Genomic DNA, 20,297 nt, shown 5'->3' with positions numbered 1-20,297 from the left:
ACAAAAGGCCAAGAAGCTCTTCCCTTCCTGGAAAGGGAGTGATACCTGGATTGCAGGTACCCCCTTCCCATTACTCACTCCCCAGGACACCCCAGTATCCATCACAAAGTAAGCTACAGCAGCAGGGCCAGGGTCTACACTGGCTGGGAAGTAAGCACCCCTTGAGCCATGGGCCGTTAGACCACCTTGGCAGCGAGTGCTGCTTTTCAGGAAATGAAGGGTGCATGAGCCTTCTCTACAGCTCAACCCATGCTGTCTGTCACCGAACACAGGCTAAGGGTGGTCCATGTCAAGGGAGGTGCCCCCCCCCCGGCTGGCAGCATCCTAACCCAGACAGCGGGGGGATCTGTCACATATACACCCCAACTCAGTCACAATAGCGTTGAATGCAAAGTATCTCCGAGTGCTCATCATTCGGCTATCCCGACACATGGCTCTTCACAGCAGGCACCCAACGTCACATGATGCTTAAAAATACTGAGAAAAAGTCCAACTTAGGCAAAACACACAATAAGAAAATGCCATATAGTAAATAAACTTTATTTATCTTTTCCTCCAGATGACATTGCCAATAGTCACAGATTTGCATATAATAGTTATGTCACGACTATTTACAATTTACAGTAGTATTTTCCTCTGAAAAATATAGGTACAAAAGCTAAGTAAACAATGAGGTACCGCCATTGGGATTTATCATGTGATATAGCTTAAAGAACTAGTCTTCAGTGAATAGTCAAAAAAATGAATCTGGGTAAAATAGTCAATTAAATGCTCTGATTTATCAGAAAAAAAATTCATTAAGTTTCACCTCAAAATGTATTGCACAAGTCTTTGAGAAAAATCACCCTAAAAATAAATAAGAAAGGCAAGCAGTTGAGAGACTAAAAGAATGGAAGAAAGGAATTAGTTATTCAATGAGCCCATGAGTCAGGTTAAGTTATTCAAAAAATCTTTTTAACAACAAAAAACTCTTGGCAACAAATCCCTGAAGGAGAAAGGAAAAGCTACTGACGCCTCTCCACTGGCAAAATCTAATAGAAAAGCAATTCTATAATAAATCTATGGGTCAATGTCAGATTCTTCCTGGTCTTCCAGCCACACGGGGGCCTGAACGGTGGTTGCTGCTCCAAGAACGGCCAGCGTGGACAGCTCTGCAAGCGGCAGTCACCCTATGTCACTGGTTCAACTTCTTCAAGATGAAGGCCGGAGCCATGACTGGAAAAGACGAAAAAGAGGGTAAAGGAGCAAGGAAGAAAAAAAAAAAAAAAGCTTGCAGTCAACTTTTTGGGGGGAAGCTTGCTTTTTCTCTAGATTAAAATTATATTTGGTGCTCTGGATATTACAGTAGAACTACCTTAAGTGTTATAGCTTATCAAGATCATCTAAAAATCGATGTTCTTCTTGGAATGATTCAAACTGACCTAGAGCCAGCAATTCTGGAGAATAGGATTTTTAAGTAAAATTTGAAGTTCAATGACATATTGAACATTAGCCGGCCATTAAATAAAAACAACTGTGAAGGTCAACATGCTGAAGAGGAAGCCGCCTCAGCAGTCTGTAGCTTTTCAGGTTCATTTCAAGAGAACCAAGTGCTCCCTGCTTTCCCAGGATGTCCGGGTGGCACATACATGACAATTCTGCCAGCCCGATGTGTGTGGCAGCCAAGGGCACTTTGGTGGTGTGAAATGGACAAACAGCTGCAATGAACAAACTTTTCAAAATTAAAAGTGCCATGAGAAATAAAGCCAAAATCTTGTTTGTTTGTTTGTTTTCTGGGTTTAATTGTTACAAGCCAGTATTCAGATTAAGTAAGAGGTTTAAAATGCCATTAAAAAATACATCACCAAGTAAGATCAAGTAATCCGTCACTTGGTGATACCTCTGAGGAATGATGTCATTAGGTGAGCAGTCATGGTACAAACATGACAGTTTGAGCCACTACTCTTGACTGAACCCTGATCACAGTTATGCTGATTTTACAAGCCTAACGACGATTTGAAAAGATCTCAGTTACATGGAAATCCCCAAGTTTGAGCTTTTGCGGGGAAGGAAATTGATGAATGATTGCACAGTGATGCACAATGTCAATGTGTGGAAAGACCAAAAAGGTTGGGAGAACTTTTTCAGTTGAAATGTAATCAGAAAAATACGCAAGTTAGTCCTCTGCCTGCAATGCTGGCATCCCATCAGGGTCCCAGCTCTACTCCCAGCTGCTCCACTTCTGATCCAGCTCTCTGCGGACAGTTTGAGAATGCAGTCAAGGATGGCTCTGGGCCTTGGGCTCCTGTAAGCCATGTGGGGGATCCAGAAGCAGTTCCTGGCTCCAGAAATGGCCCAGATCTGGCCTGCTGCAGGGTGGAGGAGGGGAACTAGCAGGTGGAAGAGTATCCTCTGTCTTTTCCTTTCTCTCTGTAACTCTTACTTAAAAACATATGAAAGCTAAAAGTACTGCGATTTTGGACTTGGAAAAAATCGTGAAAGAAACTGAGGGGCTGGCATTGTGCAGAACGGGTTGACCCTTCCGTCATGTTGGCATCCCATGCAAGCCCCACGTGATGCCCTGCTGCTCCACCTCCTCTCTAGCTTTGTGTTAGGGAAGCCTGGTGCTTGGGTACCCGTCATGCACCTGTGAGAACTGGAAGGAGTTTCAGACCCTTAGTTTCATTTAGTCTGGCCCAGCCCTAGCTGTTGGGGTCATTTGGGGCATGGATGGTGGATGGGAGATACCTCCACCTTGCCCTCTTTCTCTGATTCTCTAACCACTTTCCAATAAATTAATTAAATCTGCTTAAATAATGATAATATTTGGGGCCAGCGCTGTGACATAGTGGGTAGTGCTGGCACCAGTTCGGGTCCCAGCTGTTCCATTTCTGATCCAACTCCCTGTTAGCACATCTGGGAAGGCAGTGGAGGACAGCTGGAGTGTTTGGGTCCCTGCGTCCACATGGGAGACCTGGAGAAGTTCCTTGCTCCAGGCTTCGGACCAGCTCAGCTCCAGCAACTGTGGCCGTGTCTGGTGGGGAGGTGGGGTGGGGGCGGGGGAGGAGGTGGGGAATGTGGATCAGTAGATGGAAGATCTCTGTCCCTCTCTCTATAACTCTGCCTTTCAAATAAACAGATGACTCCTTTCTTTTTAAAGATATTACTTGAAAAACTAGGGCAAAATCTAGTATTAGTTATGTATCAGGTAACAATTGTGGTACTATGACATCCTCTGGTTTGATAGCCATATTGTAGAAAATACCTTTTGTTCTTCAAGACACATTTATGTTACTCAGTGCGTTTTTCTAAATGTCACATGCTTGTAACAACAACATGTGTAATAACTGTTAAACATTAAACAAGGAAGAGGATACATGGAGAGAGGTCAAGTGTAAGACAAAATTTTACAAAGCATTAACACCTGGGGAATCCAGGCTAAAGGTGCAAGGATGCTCACTGGCCTGCTTTTGCGGATTTTACGTCTGAGATGCTTCCGGTGAGAAGCTGAGGAGGCAGTGTGCCAATCCACAGAAACACCACGCGGTGCAAACGCCTTTCGTGGCCCTGCTGGCTCCTAACTGCCTTAATAGAGCATCCAGCACGATGCTGTATTTAGGATCCACTGAGAAACAGGAAGCTAAAACTTAGTGGGTGACACAGAGGCTTGCATTGCTTCTCATTTTCACACATGTATTATCAAAATGAACCATCACTCCCATGCTCTCTACTGCCAGTTGTAGTAAGGCAGTTGACAGGGACAACAAGATCCTTCTAGATAATCGCTAAGGCAAATGAAACCAAGCTAAATCCAAAGGAGACATAAAGAATTTCCTAAAGCTAAAAGCTTAAAAAAAGAATGGTTGTACCTTGGCATTTTAAACTTTAATCCTGTTAGCTGAATACTGGCTGAACTGTTGATCAAAGAGAATATTTTGATGATAACTAAGCCAAATAAACTGATTAACCAATTTATGGGAATTCTGGCAATGTCTGACACGTGATGTACCCTAACTTCTAAGGAGGTACCAAACAAACATTCATGGTGACTCTTGCTAACACTAACGTGAAGAAAGGTGGAGGGCTTTAATGGCGGGGACAGATGCTGCCACTGCTCTAGTAACATGTTAGTTACATGTTCATTACCAACAGCCACATGCAGCTACAGCCAGCTGCCTGGGGGACACCGTGGGTCAGAGGTGGTACCCTTCCTGCGTGTCATACGACTGCTGTTAACTTTTAAATCAACCTTAGTGGTTTTCAGTGTTTCTTTCAGTCTAGACTGAACTCCAATAACACATGCCAGTGTTTCAAATTCTGGATTTGTAAAGTGTATCACTTCACTCTTTTATCAATGAAATGATTTCGCATTTCTTTTTGGCTGACTTGAATTCATTCTAAAGATCATTTCTGGGATATTGAAAACAAAACAAAAAGATCAATTTTTTTTTGATTCTTCAACAGAATTTCAAAGAGTAATTCTGAAACTTTCAATTACTCTTCAAGAAATCACGTTGCCAAATCGTATGAACTCTCACTGGAGGTGGTGATTCTTAATTAATGGAAACTAATGAACAAAAACATGTGGAATCACAGCATAATCATACATTGATTAAACAAGAGCAAAAGAACCCCAGCAAAATGGTTAGTAACATGCAAGACATTCGAATTTGGAATGAAAGACAGAAGGCACATTATTCTTCACTCACCCCATGCTACCTAAGCATAGACTGACGGCTTACTCAGAAGATGCCACTGCGAGGCGAAGTCAACTACAAAGCCGGGAAGGAAAAAAGCTGGTTGGGTTAGTTTTAAGACAATATAACACAGAGACTGTATGCATACACGAAGTTCATAGGACTAAGCAGATTGTACTTGGATTTTTCTCAAAACTCTCCAAGCAAGGGTGTACAGGCAAACTATAAGGAATCTGCATCTGCTCCCTCCACTGTAAGTAAATATAATTTCATGCAGCTGAGATTTTTATTGACAACTTTCACCTAAACATTTAAACTGAATGAAAGATGTCCTTCATCATTAAGTAGACATTCAACTGCTAGGTTAAGTTAGACAGTCATTACTTGCATTATAAAATTATTTTTTTTCACGGTTCTATAATTTCAGTTTACCTTAAACAATTTGAGGAAAGTGTTGATGAATTTGAGACACAGTTTAAATGAATTCTCATTCCCAAGACATGTCAATTTTATCACTACATAACTCTGTTATAAACGGACAGTATATCAGGAGTGGTTTTAGTAACAGGGATCCCGGGTGGAATTTCAATTTAAAGCAACTCAATCTCAAATATATCTTACAGAAGCAAATAATCTTAAGTAGTATCTATGCCCTAATTTAAGATATTCATAATTCCAAATCATTGATGTTTCATTATGTCAAGACTAAAACTAAAGATGTAACCAATCTCAGAAAAATCATTTTAATTAGCTTTTACATTTAAGGTGAAGTTAGTAACAAGTGCAACAAAATCAAAAGACAAATTAGAAGATAATATTTGCAACACACACAGCACAGTAAGGTTAATATCTAATAGGAAAACGTACAAGCTTGCAAAATGGGTGCATGGATATTCCTGGGTTAATGCTTGTGAGCACAGAAACACCAAACACAATCTAATTGCATGAAATGATTGAAACCAGCCATGAAAAACAATGAGGGAGAATTCTGCAAAAAAGACATTAAGTGAAACAGGTAATCTGTCACATATTCTCATTTTTAGTAGACAAAAAAAAACTCAGTGATAAAGGAATAATTACAAATTTGTAACTATAGGATTTAAGGAAGCCTGGGGAAATTTACCAGACTGAGCACACAGATGATCCTGTATGACAGAAGCAGGTGGAGGATGAAAAGGGCCCCATGTGTCGGACAACAATGTTTCTGCACTGTTGGCAACTTTTCCCACAATGACCACACACTGTTGCATTGGCAATGCCAGAGTCAAAGCCACGCTGGCGATGACACATACAGATGTGAGACACACAGTGCGTTCACCACGTGTCAGTTCTGTTTGCATTTGTTTCCTGACTGCACTCTGGACACATCTTCTTGCACGTAGAGCGAAAAGCAAACTTCATGCCGGAATGGAAAACTTCTGTCCCTAACCACGCTGCAAAGCCCTCATGGTGTTACGGGGGGATGAAAACAATTCCAACCAAAGCGAGAAAGTGACAGACAACTAACACAGCACAGGACTGGACTGCAGCAAGGACTGGGCAACCCAAAGAATGGGTACAAGAGCAGAGCAGAAAGTTCTCGGACGACCAAGAGGCAAATGGGACTAGTGTGGAGGGGGACTCTAATGGATCATCAAGGAAACAGCCATGTCACTTTAAGCTTGAGTTCTAAAAGATGTTGAGTTGTAAAAAGATGTTTCCATATAACAAAGGGTGCTCTCACTTCCAGGAGATGATCTGTCCTCCAAGCGTAACATTATCTGAATATTACTAAAAACAAAATCTGAAAGTACACCTGCAGGGCAATTTTATTCAGTAAAAATAGGCAAGTCACTGTTGTGCTGTTCAAATATTCAGTCTGCTCTGGTCACCTAAGCTACCCAAACCATCAAGGCGATGTAGCAGGCACAACACACTATGGTTTGAGAGAAGATAAAAACTGCTTTGGGAAGATGAACAATAAAATGCATTTTGTCTGTGTCTTTTGTTTATAATGCCTGCTTGCTCTATTTAAGGTAATTTCCCCCAACCTGAGACAAATCTAAAACCTTCAAATTTATATTTAGAGGGAAACAAAACTACAGACAGTATCATCTAATCCCTTCATTTTACCAGTAAGGGCCAAAAATATGAAAAGATTTTCTTAGAGTCAGAAAGCAATTGGCTTTCACACCCAATGGGCTGGCACTGGAGGAGGCTGGATTTACAGAAGGGAACATTTCATGGCAGGTGTTATTCCTAGGGGCACTCCACCCTGCCCCCCTGAGGGTCTACCCTAAATGTTACTTCTCGGGGTACCTTTCCCAACCACACTTCCTGGGAAAGACAACACTGCCAAAAGGAGGCACTGCTTCAGCACATCACCCCGAATCCTGCCGAGGGGCCGCCATGCCCTGGTGTCCCCCTAACCCTAACAAGGCTGTGCGGGTCTGTGCAGAGACACCACCTCTGAAGGGCACTGGGTTCCCAGTGTCAAGTCCAGGAAGCCCTTGATCCCTTCTCTGCACACCAAGGCACTCAAACAAGCCAGTCTCATCTGCTCTAAACTTAAATCTTTTATTGATTTTTTTTTTGTGAAATTGATTAATTTTTATTGGAAAGGCAGATTTACAGAGAGGAGAGACAGAGGGAAAGATCTGGTTCACTGGGGAGTAGCCACAATCGCTGGTGCTGAGTCGATCTGAAGCCAGGAGCCAGGAGCCAGGAGCCAGGAGCCAGGAGCTTCTCCCAAGACTTTGGGCCATCCTCGACTGTTTTCCCAGGCCACAACCAGGAAGTTGGGTGGGAAGTGGGGCAGCCAGGACATGAACCAGTGCCCATATGTGACCCCACCACACGGAAGGTGAGGATTTTATCCAGCCACTACACTACTGCACAGGGTCCACTACATTTAAATCCTACTTGACAGATAATGTTTTTCATTTATGAAATGAGATTTTAAGATCAAGTCAAACTCTGAAAATAATTTGAATAATAACTTATTCTGTAATTAGGTTCTTTAAAGACATAGCATAAAACTCGCTGAGGGGAGGGCCTGTGACAGACGGGACAGACAGAAGCATTGCTTGGGCACTGCTAATCAGTGCCACAAAGACAACACAGTGACTAGAGTCGGAAGCCAAGCTGTCAGGACACGTTCCTGTGACACTCTGCCAACTATTGCATGGCTGCCCCGTGCCTGCACATCGTGTCGCCCACACTCTCTCCAACAGTCCAGACAGGGGGCAGTTCCACAGTGTGCCTGCGGCATGCTCCAGCTTTCTTCTGCCACATTCACGGTCCCCAAAGCCAACAGAACAAAACATTGCTTATTTCATTAGAAAGGGAACGTGTAGCATCTTTACAATGAACTATAGGAAAGTCCTATTTGAAGCATCTATTTAAAGCTAATGTGACTAAGCCATTTATAACTTCCTGAAGCACTATTCTCTCTGCATTTCACCCTGCTCACTCTCCTCAGGAAATAGAATTAGCCATACTTTATTCACTGTCTTTGGATGGCATACGAACTTAGTTGAATGTTCTCCAAACATTTTCCTAAAGACAGTGATTTCTCTAATGCTCATTTTATGAATGATAAAAATCCTAAGGCAAATGTGATGTTTGTGTCAACTTTTTCAACAAATGGTGCTGTTCCTGTCCTAACAAGCATACGCAACAATGACAAGAAGTACCATGAGTCTCCTTGGACCAAGGGTAACGCTAACTAAAGGTAACTCTCTCTCACTGAAGCGCACCATAAGTTACTGCAAGAGCAGGTGTCTGGCGCAACAGCTAAGTGAGCATGTGAAACCCCACTCAACATGAGAGTGCCAAATTCAAGTCCCGGTTACTCTGCTTCTGATCCAGCTCCTGAATGATGGGCACCCAGGGAGACATCAAGTGATGGCACAAGTGGGTTCTGCCACCTAGGTGGGAGGCTCAAATGGAGTGCCAACTCATGGGTCTGGCCTGGCCCAGTCTAGCTGCTGCAAGCACTGGGGGATGGAGAAGCCCTTGCCTTTTAAATAAAATGAGTACAGCTTGCACCTACTTTGGATTATATTACTTCAGTGTATCTTTTATTCACACATGAATGCATGGATGTTATCTTTTTCATTCAAAATTAAAGGTTCTACAAAGATAATAACCATGTCTTCCATATCATCCATTTTCCTGTATTCACTGTAACTACTTGAAGAGTAGGCTATTGTTGACTGAACTTTACATTCAGTAAAAGATAGTGATGGGGGAAGAGAAAGGGCTGGAGGCAGAACTGACCCAGCAATTGCAACTATCAGTGTGTGCATAGGCTGATGTGGGTCCCCACGATCAGAGCCAGATCCTGTACTGGCATGCACACACAAGAATAAGGTCTGGGAACATTTCAGACAAGGTTTCTTTGGGGATCCCCTCCAACTAAACTGCTGGACTCAGAACTCCAGCCAGGGGCAGAATCTGACTGTGGAGTGCACGTGTCAGAACTGGGCCTCCTCGTGGAAAAGATGGAGCAGTGGATGGCATACCTAGATGCACATGGCAAACAGGGCAGTCCACTGGGGCTACCGAGGACATCTGGTATCATAGCAGAGGAAGGAGGACAGAAGAAATTAGTCAACTATCCCAGTCAAGTGTTGACAGCAAATACCTGGGTGAATGGAGACTCTAAGGTCTACTGTGTCAACTAATGGAATGATTTCCTCATCCTTAGATTGGTGAGACTGACAGCATTTCAGAACTACCAAAATCACTTGAACAGAATCCGCAGAGCATGTTCCACATTGGAAATGCTGGGATGACACCGGGTGGCCATTCCCTATGCTTGACCATGGAGGCAGTTGGGAGGCTAGGCATGGTTTCTCCCTTTATCTCTCTCGCTTCCCCCAGATACACGAGGAAGAAAAAGAAAAATTGGAAACAGTGGTCTCATCCCCTTTCCCCTAATCCCCAGCCCTCCCCACCCTAATCAACTATTTAAGCATCATGAAAAATAAAATTTAAAAAACAACAAATAAAAAACAACAAAAAAAACAAACAAAAAAGCCAATGACAGGGAGCTGACACCATGGCACAGCAACTAAGCCTCTACTTGTGGTACTGGCATTCTTACGGTTTCTGGTTCAAGTACCAGCTGCTCCACTTCCAATCCAGCTCTCTGTTTACGACCCAGGAAGGCAGTCGAGGATGGCTCAAGCTCTTGGATCCGTGTTTCCACATGAGAGACCTGGAAGAAACTCCTGGCTCCTGGCATTGGATAAGCTCAGCTCTGAGCCACTGTGGCCATTTCAAAAATGAACCAACAGACGGAAGGTCTCTTTCATTCTCTCTCTCTCAAATAAAAATAAGTAAAGCTCAAAAAAAAAAAAAAAAAAAAAGAGAGAGAGAGAGAAGAGAATGGTGGCTGAACTCCCATTTTGTCATTATCAAGCAGGAATACTGCAGGGCAGCATTGTGGCACAGTGAGTGAAGCTGCCATCTCTGATGCCAGTTTCCCTTTCACACGCTGGTTCAAGTCCCAGCCACTCCACGTCCAATCCAGCTCCCTGCGAATGCAGCTGGGAGAGCACTTTTTCCACTGCGTTGGAGACCCAGAAGGAACTCTGGAATCCTGGTTTGGATCTAGCGTATCCCTCGTGGCCATTTGGAGACTGAACTGGTAGATAGAAAGCCGTTCCCTCCCTCTGTAACTCTGCCTTTCCAATAAATAAAAACATGATTCATAAAAGGAGTTCCTCTCCCCTTTCCAAAACAACAACAAAATATATAGACACACATACCACTCAGTTGAAAAAAAATTTGATGCTTTCCAAAGATTTAATATTATTTTGAATGTAGAAAGAAAAACTTTTTCACCTGCTATAGGGTTTACTACTGAAATTTACTAATTTACTTCATATTTCCATCAGAGCAGACCAAGCTGGGACTGCCTGAGTGTGTGCAATGCAGGGATGCTTCCTATCACATGTGCTACAGCAGCAGCATCAGCTGGGCCTGCGCTGTGCTGCACATCCCGATGAACCACAGAGCAGCAGGAAGCAGAGCCAGCCCGCTCCCAACAACGAGGTGAAAAGAAAAAGCCACAGGAAAACGAACAAAGAGTGAAATACAAAGTTTTATTAAACGCAGAAATTTCTTTTTAAAGTAGTCCGTAAAGAGAGTACCATATCGAGCAGCTCACACTGGACCCGAAACTCTTATTTTCACAAAGGCACACTGTCTAATTTGATGAAGGAGACTGCCTCCCCTGACAGCATCTTTATAGAATCAGATGTCCATGCATGTCATTTAAAATAATTTCTCTGCTGCTGGACAACATACACTACAGTGACAAACTTCTCTATCAAAAACATCTGCACCCAGAAATAATGAGAGGTAGAGCAATAATTTGAGGCCACTGGGATAGGAATTTTGGGGGGGGGGGGTGTAAAAAACCCTGTTAAATGGCAATCAAAATAATAGCAACTATCTACAAAAACAGTATGGACAAAAAAAAAAAAGGTACCAGTGTGGACAAAAAAAAGTTTGTGGACAATGAATTTGAAACCCAAGTTTTTGCGGGACTCTTCAACAAAAATTCCTGGAAAACATGAATATCTCCGGATTTCAAAATATTTTTGCACCAAAAGCATTTTTTAATTCTACTTTTCAACAACTTAATAGTTCTTAACAAAGTGTTGTGCAGAATAAACACAATGGGACTATTATTAGGCTACAAGTCAGGAAGGCTGAGATGAACTGAAGAACAAGGTAAGAGAAGGCATCAGAATACGCCAGAGGCACCTGGATCCCTCAGGACGGAAGTGGCAAAGGGCCAGAGCAGACAGATTTCCCAAGCGGATTTCCCAAGCTCAGTGCTGGAGGTATTCAGCCTGGAGGGGCAATGGCTCTCACCCAGCCCGCTCCAGACTCTGGGTTGAGACCCATGTCTCAAAACCAGGAAACATAACTGGAAACCACAGGAAGCACGATCTGGACTCATGACCAGCATGCACTTCCACGAAGAAGTTCTGAAATGTACTGACTCAGTGCTCCTCACTGGAGAACTCAGACCTTGTTAATCCCGCATCAAGGAGAAGATGTGTGCTTGTATTAGAAGAGAAAAGCAACACTGAGGTCACGAAGCAGGCAGATATTGGGACGTGGTATGGGGGGCTGTGGTAGTCGTGGGGTTGGTAGTGGTCATTGGGGGTAGTGTGGTGTGGTGTGGTGACGGTGGTGGTATGGTGGTGGAGTAGTGGGGTGGCGGTGGTGGTAGTGGTGATGTGATGGTGGTGTGGTGGTGGTGGTGGTGGTGACGTGGTGTGGTGGCGGTGGTGGAGTTGTGGGGTGGTGGTGGATTATTGGGGTTGTGTGGTATGGTGGTGGTGTGGTGGTGGTGGAGTTGGGGTAGTGGTGGTGGTGGAGTTGAGGGGTGGTGGTGGTGTGGTGGTGATGGTGGAGTTGAGGGGTGGTGGTGGTTGTGTTGAGGGGTGGTGGTGGTGTGGTGGTGGAGTTGAGGGGTGGTGGTGGAGTTGAGGGGTGGTGGTGGAGTTGAGGGGTAGTGGTGGTGGTGGTGGTGGTGGTGGTGTGGTGGTGGAGTTGAGGGGTGGTGGTGGTGTGGTGGTGGTGGAATTAGGGGGTGCTGGTGGTATGGTGTGGTATAAAGCAGAGCTCTGCGGGCTACTACCAAGACAAGAAAGGACGCAGCAAGCCAGTCAGGGACAGGACAAAAATGTCAAATGTCACAATCTGCCTTGAGTGGGTCTTCTTACTGAAGATAAAAGAAGTTCAACACGAGGAATTTTGTACAATTTATGAGATACGAGCTTCCTTTTACAAGCACAGCTGATTTCACAGAACGTGTTTAAATAACACAGCTGCTCTTTCTTCTGAAAGATGTGTAAAGAACAAAAGTAATTCACCGTACACAGAAATCGCTGGAAACAGAACAGGGAACTGTCCTCTGTGAAACATCTTCGACCAGGATACAATTTTGTTTAAAGGTTATTAGTGAGTATGTCAGCTTTTTTCATCCTTTTCATAAATGGCCCAGGTTCCAGAACACCCAGCACAGTATATATGCGTGTCACCCTCACAACTAATACCCCCTAACACTCTCCTTTCACATGTACCCTTTGGTTAAACGTTCCTAATATAAATTCCCTCTCACTTCTCAGGTGGTGGTGCAAAAAACATTGAACAAGTTTAGTTTTCTCTTAGCCACTCAGAATTAATGAATGAAACAAAATATAGACAGAGAAGACAAGAGCTATGTCTACCCATAAAACGCTCCTAAAGCTTACCGTTAGCCGCGCATCTTCTCTTTCCAAAATTTTCTGAGTCTGATCATCGGGGAACTTGAGTACAGTGGTTATAACTTTCGCCATGGTCTACGAGAAAAATGAACACAGGTCAACAATAGGCAGGAGTCTGCTCCCGCGTGACACAGTCTGCTGGGGGGGGTCTCAGTGCTCGCAATGGAAGCCACGCACAAGGAAGTGTGATGTGAAGGCGTGTGCAAGGAAATTCCAGCCCACGCCTCGCAAAGTCTGGGCTTCTATCAAGAAGATACATTCACAATGGCACGAAGCTCTATGAAAGTGCTAATGCCCTTGGCCCTCTGTCTCATGAACATGACACATGGTTACTCATTCCTTTGAAAAGACTCTTTATTGCACAACCTATCAAGTGATGTACTGCCCAAACATGTGCTCTAAATAATCAGAATCACAAACGTCCCAGGTTCAGTTTTAATGAAATCACATCATCTATCTCACAAACATGGGCTACCGCATGAACCATGAACATGCTGAGCAGGTGTTTTCAAGACATGCAGCACATCAGCCTAATTAAAAAAAAATACAAATCACATTTTCAATAAACACAAGATGCTTTGTTTGGGAGAAAACATGATGAATCAAAACATTACACATGGTGGCTTGCAAAACAAGGTCATAAACTGTGTGCATCTAAATAAATACACCGTAAGTCAGAGTGTCCCCCATAAGCCCTGGAAAATTCTCCTCAAAGGTTGAAACTCCCCATTTTGTATCAAGATGGGATGTTTTGAGGGAGACAGAGAGGAAAGAAGATACTGCTCATGAAATAAGTTGGATAACAAGTTTGCGCTTACATACACAGTCAGGTGGAGTGCTCCCCTGGGGGTTCAGAGGGCGGGAGAGGAGCCCAGAAAACTGACTCTAACATTCTCTGTTCCTTCTCTGTGTCTAGGGCTTGGGGAAGGAGGTCTGGGGAAGGCCGTTAGTGAAAAAGAGATAGAATATAGTTAATCAAAAATCTTGGAAACTCACATTAGAAAAGAATATAATTACTTCCAGGAAGGCAAGTTTTTGAAAGCTCCAAATTTGCATTGAATGTAGCTAAGAAACTTTACAGATTTCTAATACGTATTTCAACTAGTAGATCCACTAACCTTGTTCATCAATCCCAAGCCCGCACATGGCGAGTTTCAGCTTTCTTCCTCCCTTTATATTTGTCCATGTGACTTTGATGACCAGACATTTTTTTTAAAAAAAGGCATTTAAAAACCATTTAAAACAACTTAGTTGTTGCCAAATTCCAAAAAGCATTTTTCCAAAACACTCAAGTTGCATTTACATGATACCACCCACACTTAACAGCATCTCGTGTGTTAAAGTCGGGCCCTAGAAAGCAAGCAAGTCCACACGTGGCACGCAATGCCAAGAGCAACGTCTGGTAGCTATTACTGCAATACTACTTTCTCTCTCTACTCTGAAGCAACTTCCTGTATCCTTCCTAGGAACATTATTTTGAAGAAGTACCAACAATTTTAAATTCAGACAGTTACAATTAGACGGAGCATGTCTCTTTTTCAGTAGTGCACAAACTCGAAGTAACCTGAAAAATTCACTCATATTTCACTATGGCACCACATCCACATGAATGAGCAAGCACGTTTTTAAACCCCGGCTAGCTGTCTCTTCACTTTTCTAGATATTTTGAAATGGCAATTTGTTCAGGGATCCTGAAGCTACATGAAGAGTAAGAGGCCTCAGCCCTGGCCAGAAAACACCTCAAAGGGGCGTGGCAAGCAGGTGCCCAGCCGCACCAAGCAGAGACAGTCCCTTGCACATCTGACAGCCTCGGCCCTGGGCAGTAACTGGCAAAGTCCAACCGCGCCATCTGGTTTACAAGCGACCTTTCCTGCCACTTGTCTTCAGAGAGAGGCTACCTCAATTAAACTCAGGATGAAAAAACACTTCTTTCCTGAAAGGGGAAAAGAGGCTGCATGTCAGGTTCAATGACAGGATGGAGGACCAAAATCCATGAAACAGGAAGTGCAAGGACGGAAGAACGCAGGGCCTGCTGAACTGCACACTCTAGGAATGGGTGTGCAACACGTGACGTCACTGACCCCATAAAACACAAGACACTGTGCAGAAGCAGAGGAGACACGGGCGAGGCGACACACGCACCCGGCCAGATGAGAAACGACGGCCGACAGTAACTAAGGCTCGGGGGCCACTGCATATTCTGGCTCATTCTAAAGGCCTGGTGGCTAATGTCCAGAAGTTGTGCAAGTCGGCGAGAGGCAACATCTATGAACGACTCTGATCTTGGCGACCTGCGCTTCAAAGCCTTCGGGGCTAGCCTCTCCCGCACACCTCGGTGGGACCCTGAGAACACGCGAGGCCCCCCACAATCCATACCGTCTTCACTCCCGTCTATCTCAGAGCTCCGGTTCTTCCAGAAACCACTTCCAGCTTAGCCACCAAGGTTCAACCATCCTCTCTGAAAGCCCAGCCCTTCTGTTGTGGTGTCCTTGTCACCTTCCCCAGGTAAACCAGAGGACTGGGTTTCTCTCTTACCTCCCTGAAACTGTGCACCCGCAACAGGCAACTGAGAACAGCTCCACTTTCCTTCTGCACAGGGGCTGCCGGAGGCAGAGACGGAGTCAGCTCTCGTCTCAGCACCCAGCAGATGCCAACTGGCTGGCTGCACATGGCTAAGTGTCCAATAAATGTGCGACAGATTAAACTGAGTGTCTGCTACCAACTGCCAATATCTAAATGCCCATAATGAGGAATGCAACATGGCAGGTTACCCTTTATTTTCAGGAGTCAGAGAGGTAAAATGGATGCTGAAGCTAACGACCTGGGGGCCAGCACTCCTCCACCTGGGTTCCCAGCCAGGGGACATCCCCTCCGCTGCCAGGCAAGTCACATCCTGCTACCGATGGCACGGCCCTAAGGGCACAGCACAGCCGTGGTGAACTGGCACCGCGCTGGAGTTCCACACAGGCTTGTGCCGGGTCCTCCTCCCAGGAGCTCTCCTCCTTTAACATACACGGTCTCCAGAAGAAGCAGGCTGAGAAATCTGTTCATTGACTCACTTACATGGCACCACTACTTACGTCACAGCTTCAAACTCACTAATGAACCGAGGTAGCTAGTGGGAAGCTGTTTAAAACCTCATGTCTGGTCTCCCCATTTCTGATGCCAAGAATGTGATCATTTTATCTGAGGCCATCACTGTGGCACAGCAAGTGAAGCCACTGCTTCAACAGCCAGCTTTGTCCTAGCTGTTCCATTTCCGAGCCAGCTCCCCACCAATGGCCCGAGAAAAGCAGGAAAAAAAAATGATCCATAGGTTTGGGTTGCCGGCACTCATGTGGGAGACTTAGAAGAAGCCCCAAGTTTCCCTGGCCCAGCTCTGTCTGTTGTGCTCATCTGGGCAAATAAACCAGCAGATGGAAAATCTCACTTTCTCTCTCGTAATTCTGGCTTGCAAACACATATTTTTTAAAAAAATAATTTTATCTACCCATCTCAAATACAGGCTGCTATTTTATGTCTAGTAAAGACATATAAGAGAAAAACTCATCTCATTAACTTTGTTTTACTAAGATAAGAGGAATGCATTTTGGCTCTTTTTTAGTCTTAAAAATGCCCAAAGAAAAAAGGGCAATGAATAATTGTGAATTAATACATCTCTTGTGATAAATATTCACAGTTATACTAGTTATTACTTCAATTTGAAAATTATGTAGGGCCTGGCGTGATGGCTCAGTAGCTAAATCCTTGCTCTGCACACACCAGGATCCCATATGAGCGCCAAGTCGCGTCCCAGCTGCTCCACTTCCCATCCAGCTCCCTGCTGTGGCCTGGGAAAGCAGTAGAGGATGGCCCAAAGCCTTGGGACCCTGCACCCACATACAAAACCCACTGTGGACATTTGGGGAATTAACCACAGGATGGAAGATTTTTCTCTCTGCTTCCCCTTTTCTCTGTAAATCTGTCTTCTTAGTACAATAAATCTTAAAAAAGAAAACTATGTAAGGTTAGCAAATTTGACCATGGCAGATAAGGATCCAGGAGAAGTCAAGCCCTATTACTCCAGGTATTCACCTGAATTTCTAATCTATCAACTTTTTCATAGTATTTTACAGGGATCTTTTCTTTTGCCACAGGCTCTCTAGGTTTTGAAAACTGACCCAATCAGTTCCTGAGCTACAGGCTTAAAACCCTAGGACTCAGCAGACCCCACACTGACCTAAGTTAAAGCACTGGTTGCCTCCACATTCGGAAAGCTCCATCTCGTTTTCAGCCGTAGTAAGTAGCAACATAAAATTTCACAAAGGTAAGCAGATGGGGTTTTAAATGAAAAATTTTGTTTGAGGAAAGGCTCATAAATGTCCATAAAAAGAATCAAAGCTATTCAAGATACATTTATCACATGTTCACTATAAGGCTCTTTTTAGGAAATAAGAAAAAGACACTCAAGGACCTCACAAAAAGTATAACATTCTAGAAAACAAACTATTCCTCACACTTAAAAATTATCAACCTTCCACATGCACAGGAATCCTTTTGTTCTTTTTTTTTCAGGAATCATTTTCTTAAAATGACTGAAGAAAAAAATTCTAAATATTCCTAAGTGTCTATTCTAAATCATGGCAATTTTCAGTATTATCCACAATATCTTGGTCTCCTTGGCAAAATATTCTCCTAATTTTAAAACTGGAAGAAAAGACAAATGCTTCATAAATGAGTCTCAATGAAATGTTAATACTTAGTACTTAGCATATCCAACATCATTTTAAGGACTTGCACCTAATATGTGACAAACATAAGATGTGCCCATTCACTTTTCTAAACTAAGAAAAAAACAAAGAACCAAATTTCCTATTGTCTATTTCAGCATGTAGGATCTGCACATAATAAACATATGGTTTCAACATGTATACCAGAGTGGAATACATTTAAAATGAAGCCACGTAATTACCACACGTGATTTATACCTTAGTCTCACGACCCATCATATACTCAAACAGCACTTTTCGCAAATACTCAAACTCGGTTGGTTCTCCAAAAAGTGATACATCAGTATGGTACAAATTGCCACCTGTCAAACAGAAAACAGATCAAATTGTAAAGACAAAACCAGATACATTATTGATTAGTTGGAAACGAAGCAAATTAAAAGCAATCAAGGGAACAGAAAGGTTCTGCTTTATTAATTGTATTACATTGCACTGAATTATACTGTATTATACATATACACTACCATGTTCCAGTCAGCACTTTATTCTTAGAAGAAAAAACATGAGAATTCTTATAATTTTATATGTTTCTCTTCTTCCTCTTTCTGACACAACAATTTTGAGTCTGTAGAGGTGGAACAAAGAATTCCACCATATTAGTACTTCTAAATATTACATGGTTGGCTCCAGATACTCCCCAAGGACTAAAATTAACAATGATTTTTGCTACATTAAGGATTTAGTATATCAGAACTGTATTCTAGTTTTTCCAGTATTCCAAATCAAAAGGCACTTAGTTTAAGTCAAGTTTAAATACTTGACTTAAAGATAGACTGGAGTACATAAAATAGCAATGCTATGTCAAGGCACACAAACTTTCATCCAAATAAATTCAGAACCAAACTTTACTTGCATCCGCTTTCAGATAAGCTGCAAAGCCCTCTGCTATCCAAAAAGCAGCTAGATGCTACACAAACACGCCCCCATCACTGGAAATCCCTCAGGGGCAGAGGAATGGCAGTGAATAAAATCACGGAGGCAGACAGGGCTCTGGGCCTGCCTGGGGATCAGTGCTAAGAAGCAGAGAGCAGCTGGGAGCCCTTGCAAAGCAAGAGGGCTGAAACAGAGACTCTGATACAAAGCAGGAGATCTGCTGGCCCCAAAAGAAGCTTACTAGGATACCCAAGCCCTGAAAACATGTGGCTGGAGATCTACTCTTAGGGCTTGCAGTTAACAATTTCAGGCCAGAGATTCTGGAACTAAGAAAACAAACTCCCATGGAGCATGGTTAAAGAAAATTGAAATTCTTACTAGATATGAGAGTCTCTACTTCATGGCATTGTAAACTTCCATTTTTCTTCCTGTTGTTGATTTTGTATTGTGGCTTTTTATTTAAGGGGATGTACAAGAACTGTGAAATGGAGACTAATATATCCAGATGTGAGGATGGAATGCAGTACGTATCTCTAATTCAAGATCAAAGATGGACTCCCAATAAAACTGTTTACTATATGACAATAGGCTGATGGACTCTCTACCATGGTCCATGCCTGCAATGATGGACATATGACTGTGTATGAAGAACTGTACACAGTAATGCTACAGGGGAACTCGGTGGGGGGAGCGAATTAGGGAGAGGTTAAGGGAAATCCCAGGGGCCAATGGAACTGTATCATAAAATGATAACAATAACAATAATAAATAAAAGATTTTTAAAAAGAGAAAATTGAGATTCTTCTTTGACGAAATTCTTAATCTCAGACCTCCCAGATGAAACCACACCACAGTAGACAAACCTCTATGAGCAACAGTTAGCAGAAACAATAAGGAACAGAATTAACCTCAAAAACCTCAAACAAATTAGCTATGCTTGAGGAAGACCAGACCGTACTGGGGTATTGAAGAAGTAAAACTATGGGTCAGGCATTGGAGCAGCCTTTCGGAGGCTGTTTCTGTGCCAGAATGCCTGGTTGGAGTCAGCTCTGCTTCCAACTCCAGCTCCCTGCTGATGCAACACCAAGAGGGAGGACGGTCCGGTGCCCCAGCCTCCCAACTGGGAGCTCTGTAATGAGTTCCCAGGTCCAGGCTGAAGCCATGACCCGCCCTGGCTGTTGCGCACTTTTGGGGAGTGAATCAGCGGGTGGAAGATCTTTTTCTGGATAGCTTCCTTTGTTTCCTTCAAACCCATTAAAAAAACAAACAAAAATGGTATCTGCAGCTAATACAATCCTGCATAGGCAATACTATAAGGAATCCACTAAAAACTAGTAGTTGGGGTTAGTCATATTACATTTGTTGCAATTTATTAGTACATTTGTAATAAACTGTAATAAATACATTTATTACAATTGCTCGCTCTGAAAGTCTGTATTTAGACAAAATTAATTAACAAATATATTTGTTAAAAACAGTAATGACAATGTTTGCATGGTGAATTATTAGGGGCTAAATTCTCCGTAAGTTTAATTTACTATATATATATATACATATATATGTAGACACATATATATGTACATATGTATATATATACACCACACATATATATACCACATGGATATATATATTTAATTATATATATATTATATATATATTTAATTTTGAAGTTTCCTCTCATTTTAACTGAGATGCAGAAAGAGAAA

At 43.0% G+C, this 20,297-nt stretch overlaps 1 protein-coding gene across 2 annotated transcripts in view; it reads right to left on the bottom strand.

Annotated features, from left to right (window-relative positions):
• Positions 1 to 526: 526 nt before the first annotated feature.
• The window catches only part of GOLGA4 (golgin A4), a 92,277-nt gene continuing 72,506 nt past the window's right edge, over positions 527 to 20,297 (bottom strand). The window contains exons 21-24 of one of the 2 annotated variants that reach the window (XM_040964746.1): positions 17,917 to 18,020; positions 12,938 to 13,024; positions 4,689 to 4,751; positions 527 to 1,215 (exon numbers count right to left, since the gene is read on the bottom strand). In XM_040964746.1, the coding sequence (XP_040820680.1) occupies positions 4,722 to 4,751; positions 12,938 to 13,024; positions 17,917 to 18,020 (221 nt within the window). In that variant the 3' untranslated portion in view covers positions 527 to 1,215; positions 4,689 to 4,721. The remainder of the gene's footprint in view (positions 1,216 to 4,688; positions 4,752 to 12,937; positions 13,025 to 17,916; positions 18,021 to 20,297) is intronic. The other variant, XM_040964737.1, reaches the window with a different exon arrangement.

Source organism: Ochotona curzoniae, unplaced genomic scaffold (assembly GCF_017591425.1).
Source record: "Ochotona curzoniae isolate NIBS_2020 unplaced genomic scaffold, NIBS_Ocur_1.0 contig_1302, whole genome shotgun sequence".
NCBI classification, from domain to species: Eukaryota; Metazoa; Chordata; class Mammalia; order Lagomorpha; family Ochotonidae; genus Ochotona; species Ochotona curzoniae.
The sequence above is the reverse complement of the archived record's forward strand: the minus strand, read 5'-3'. Positions and strand labels throughout refer to the sequence as shown.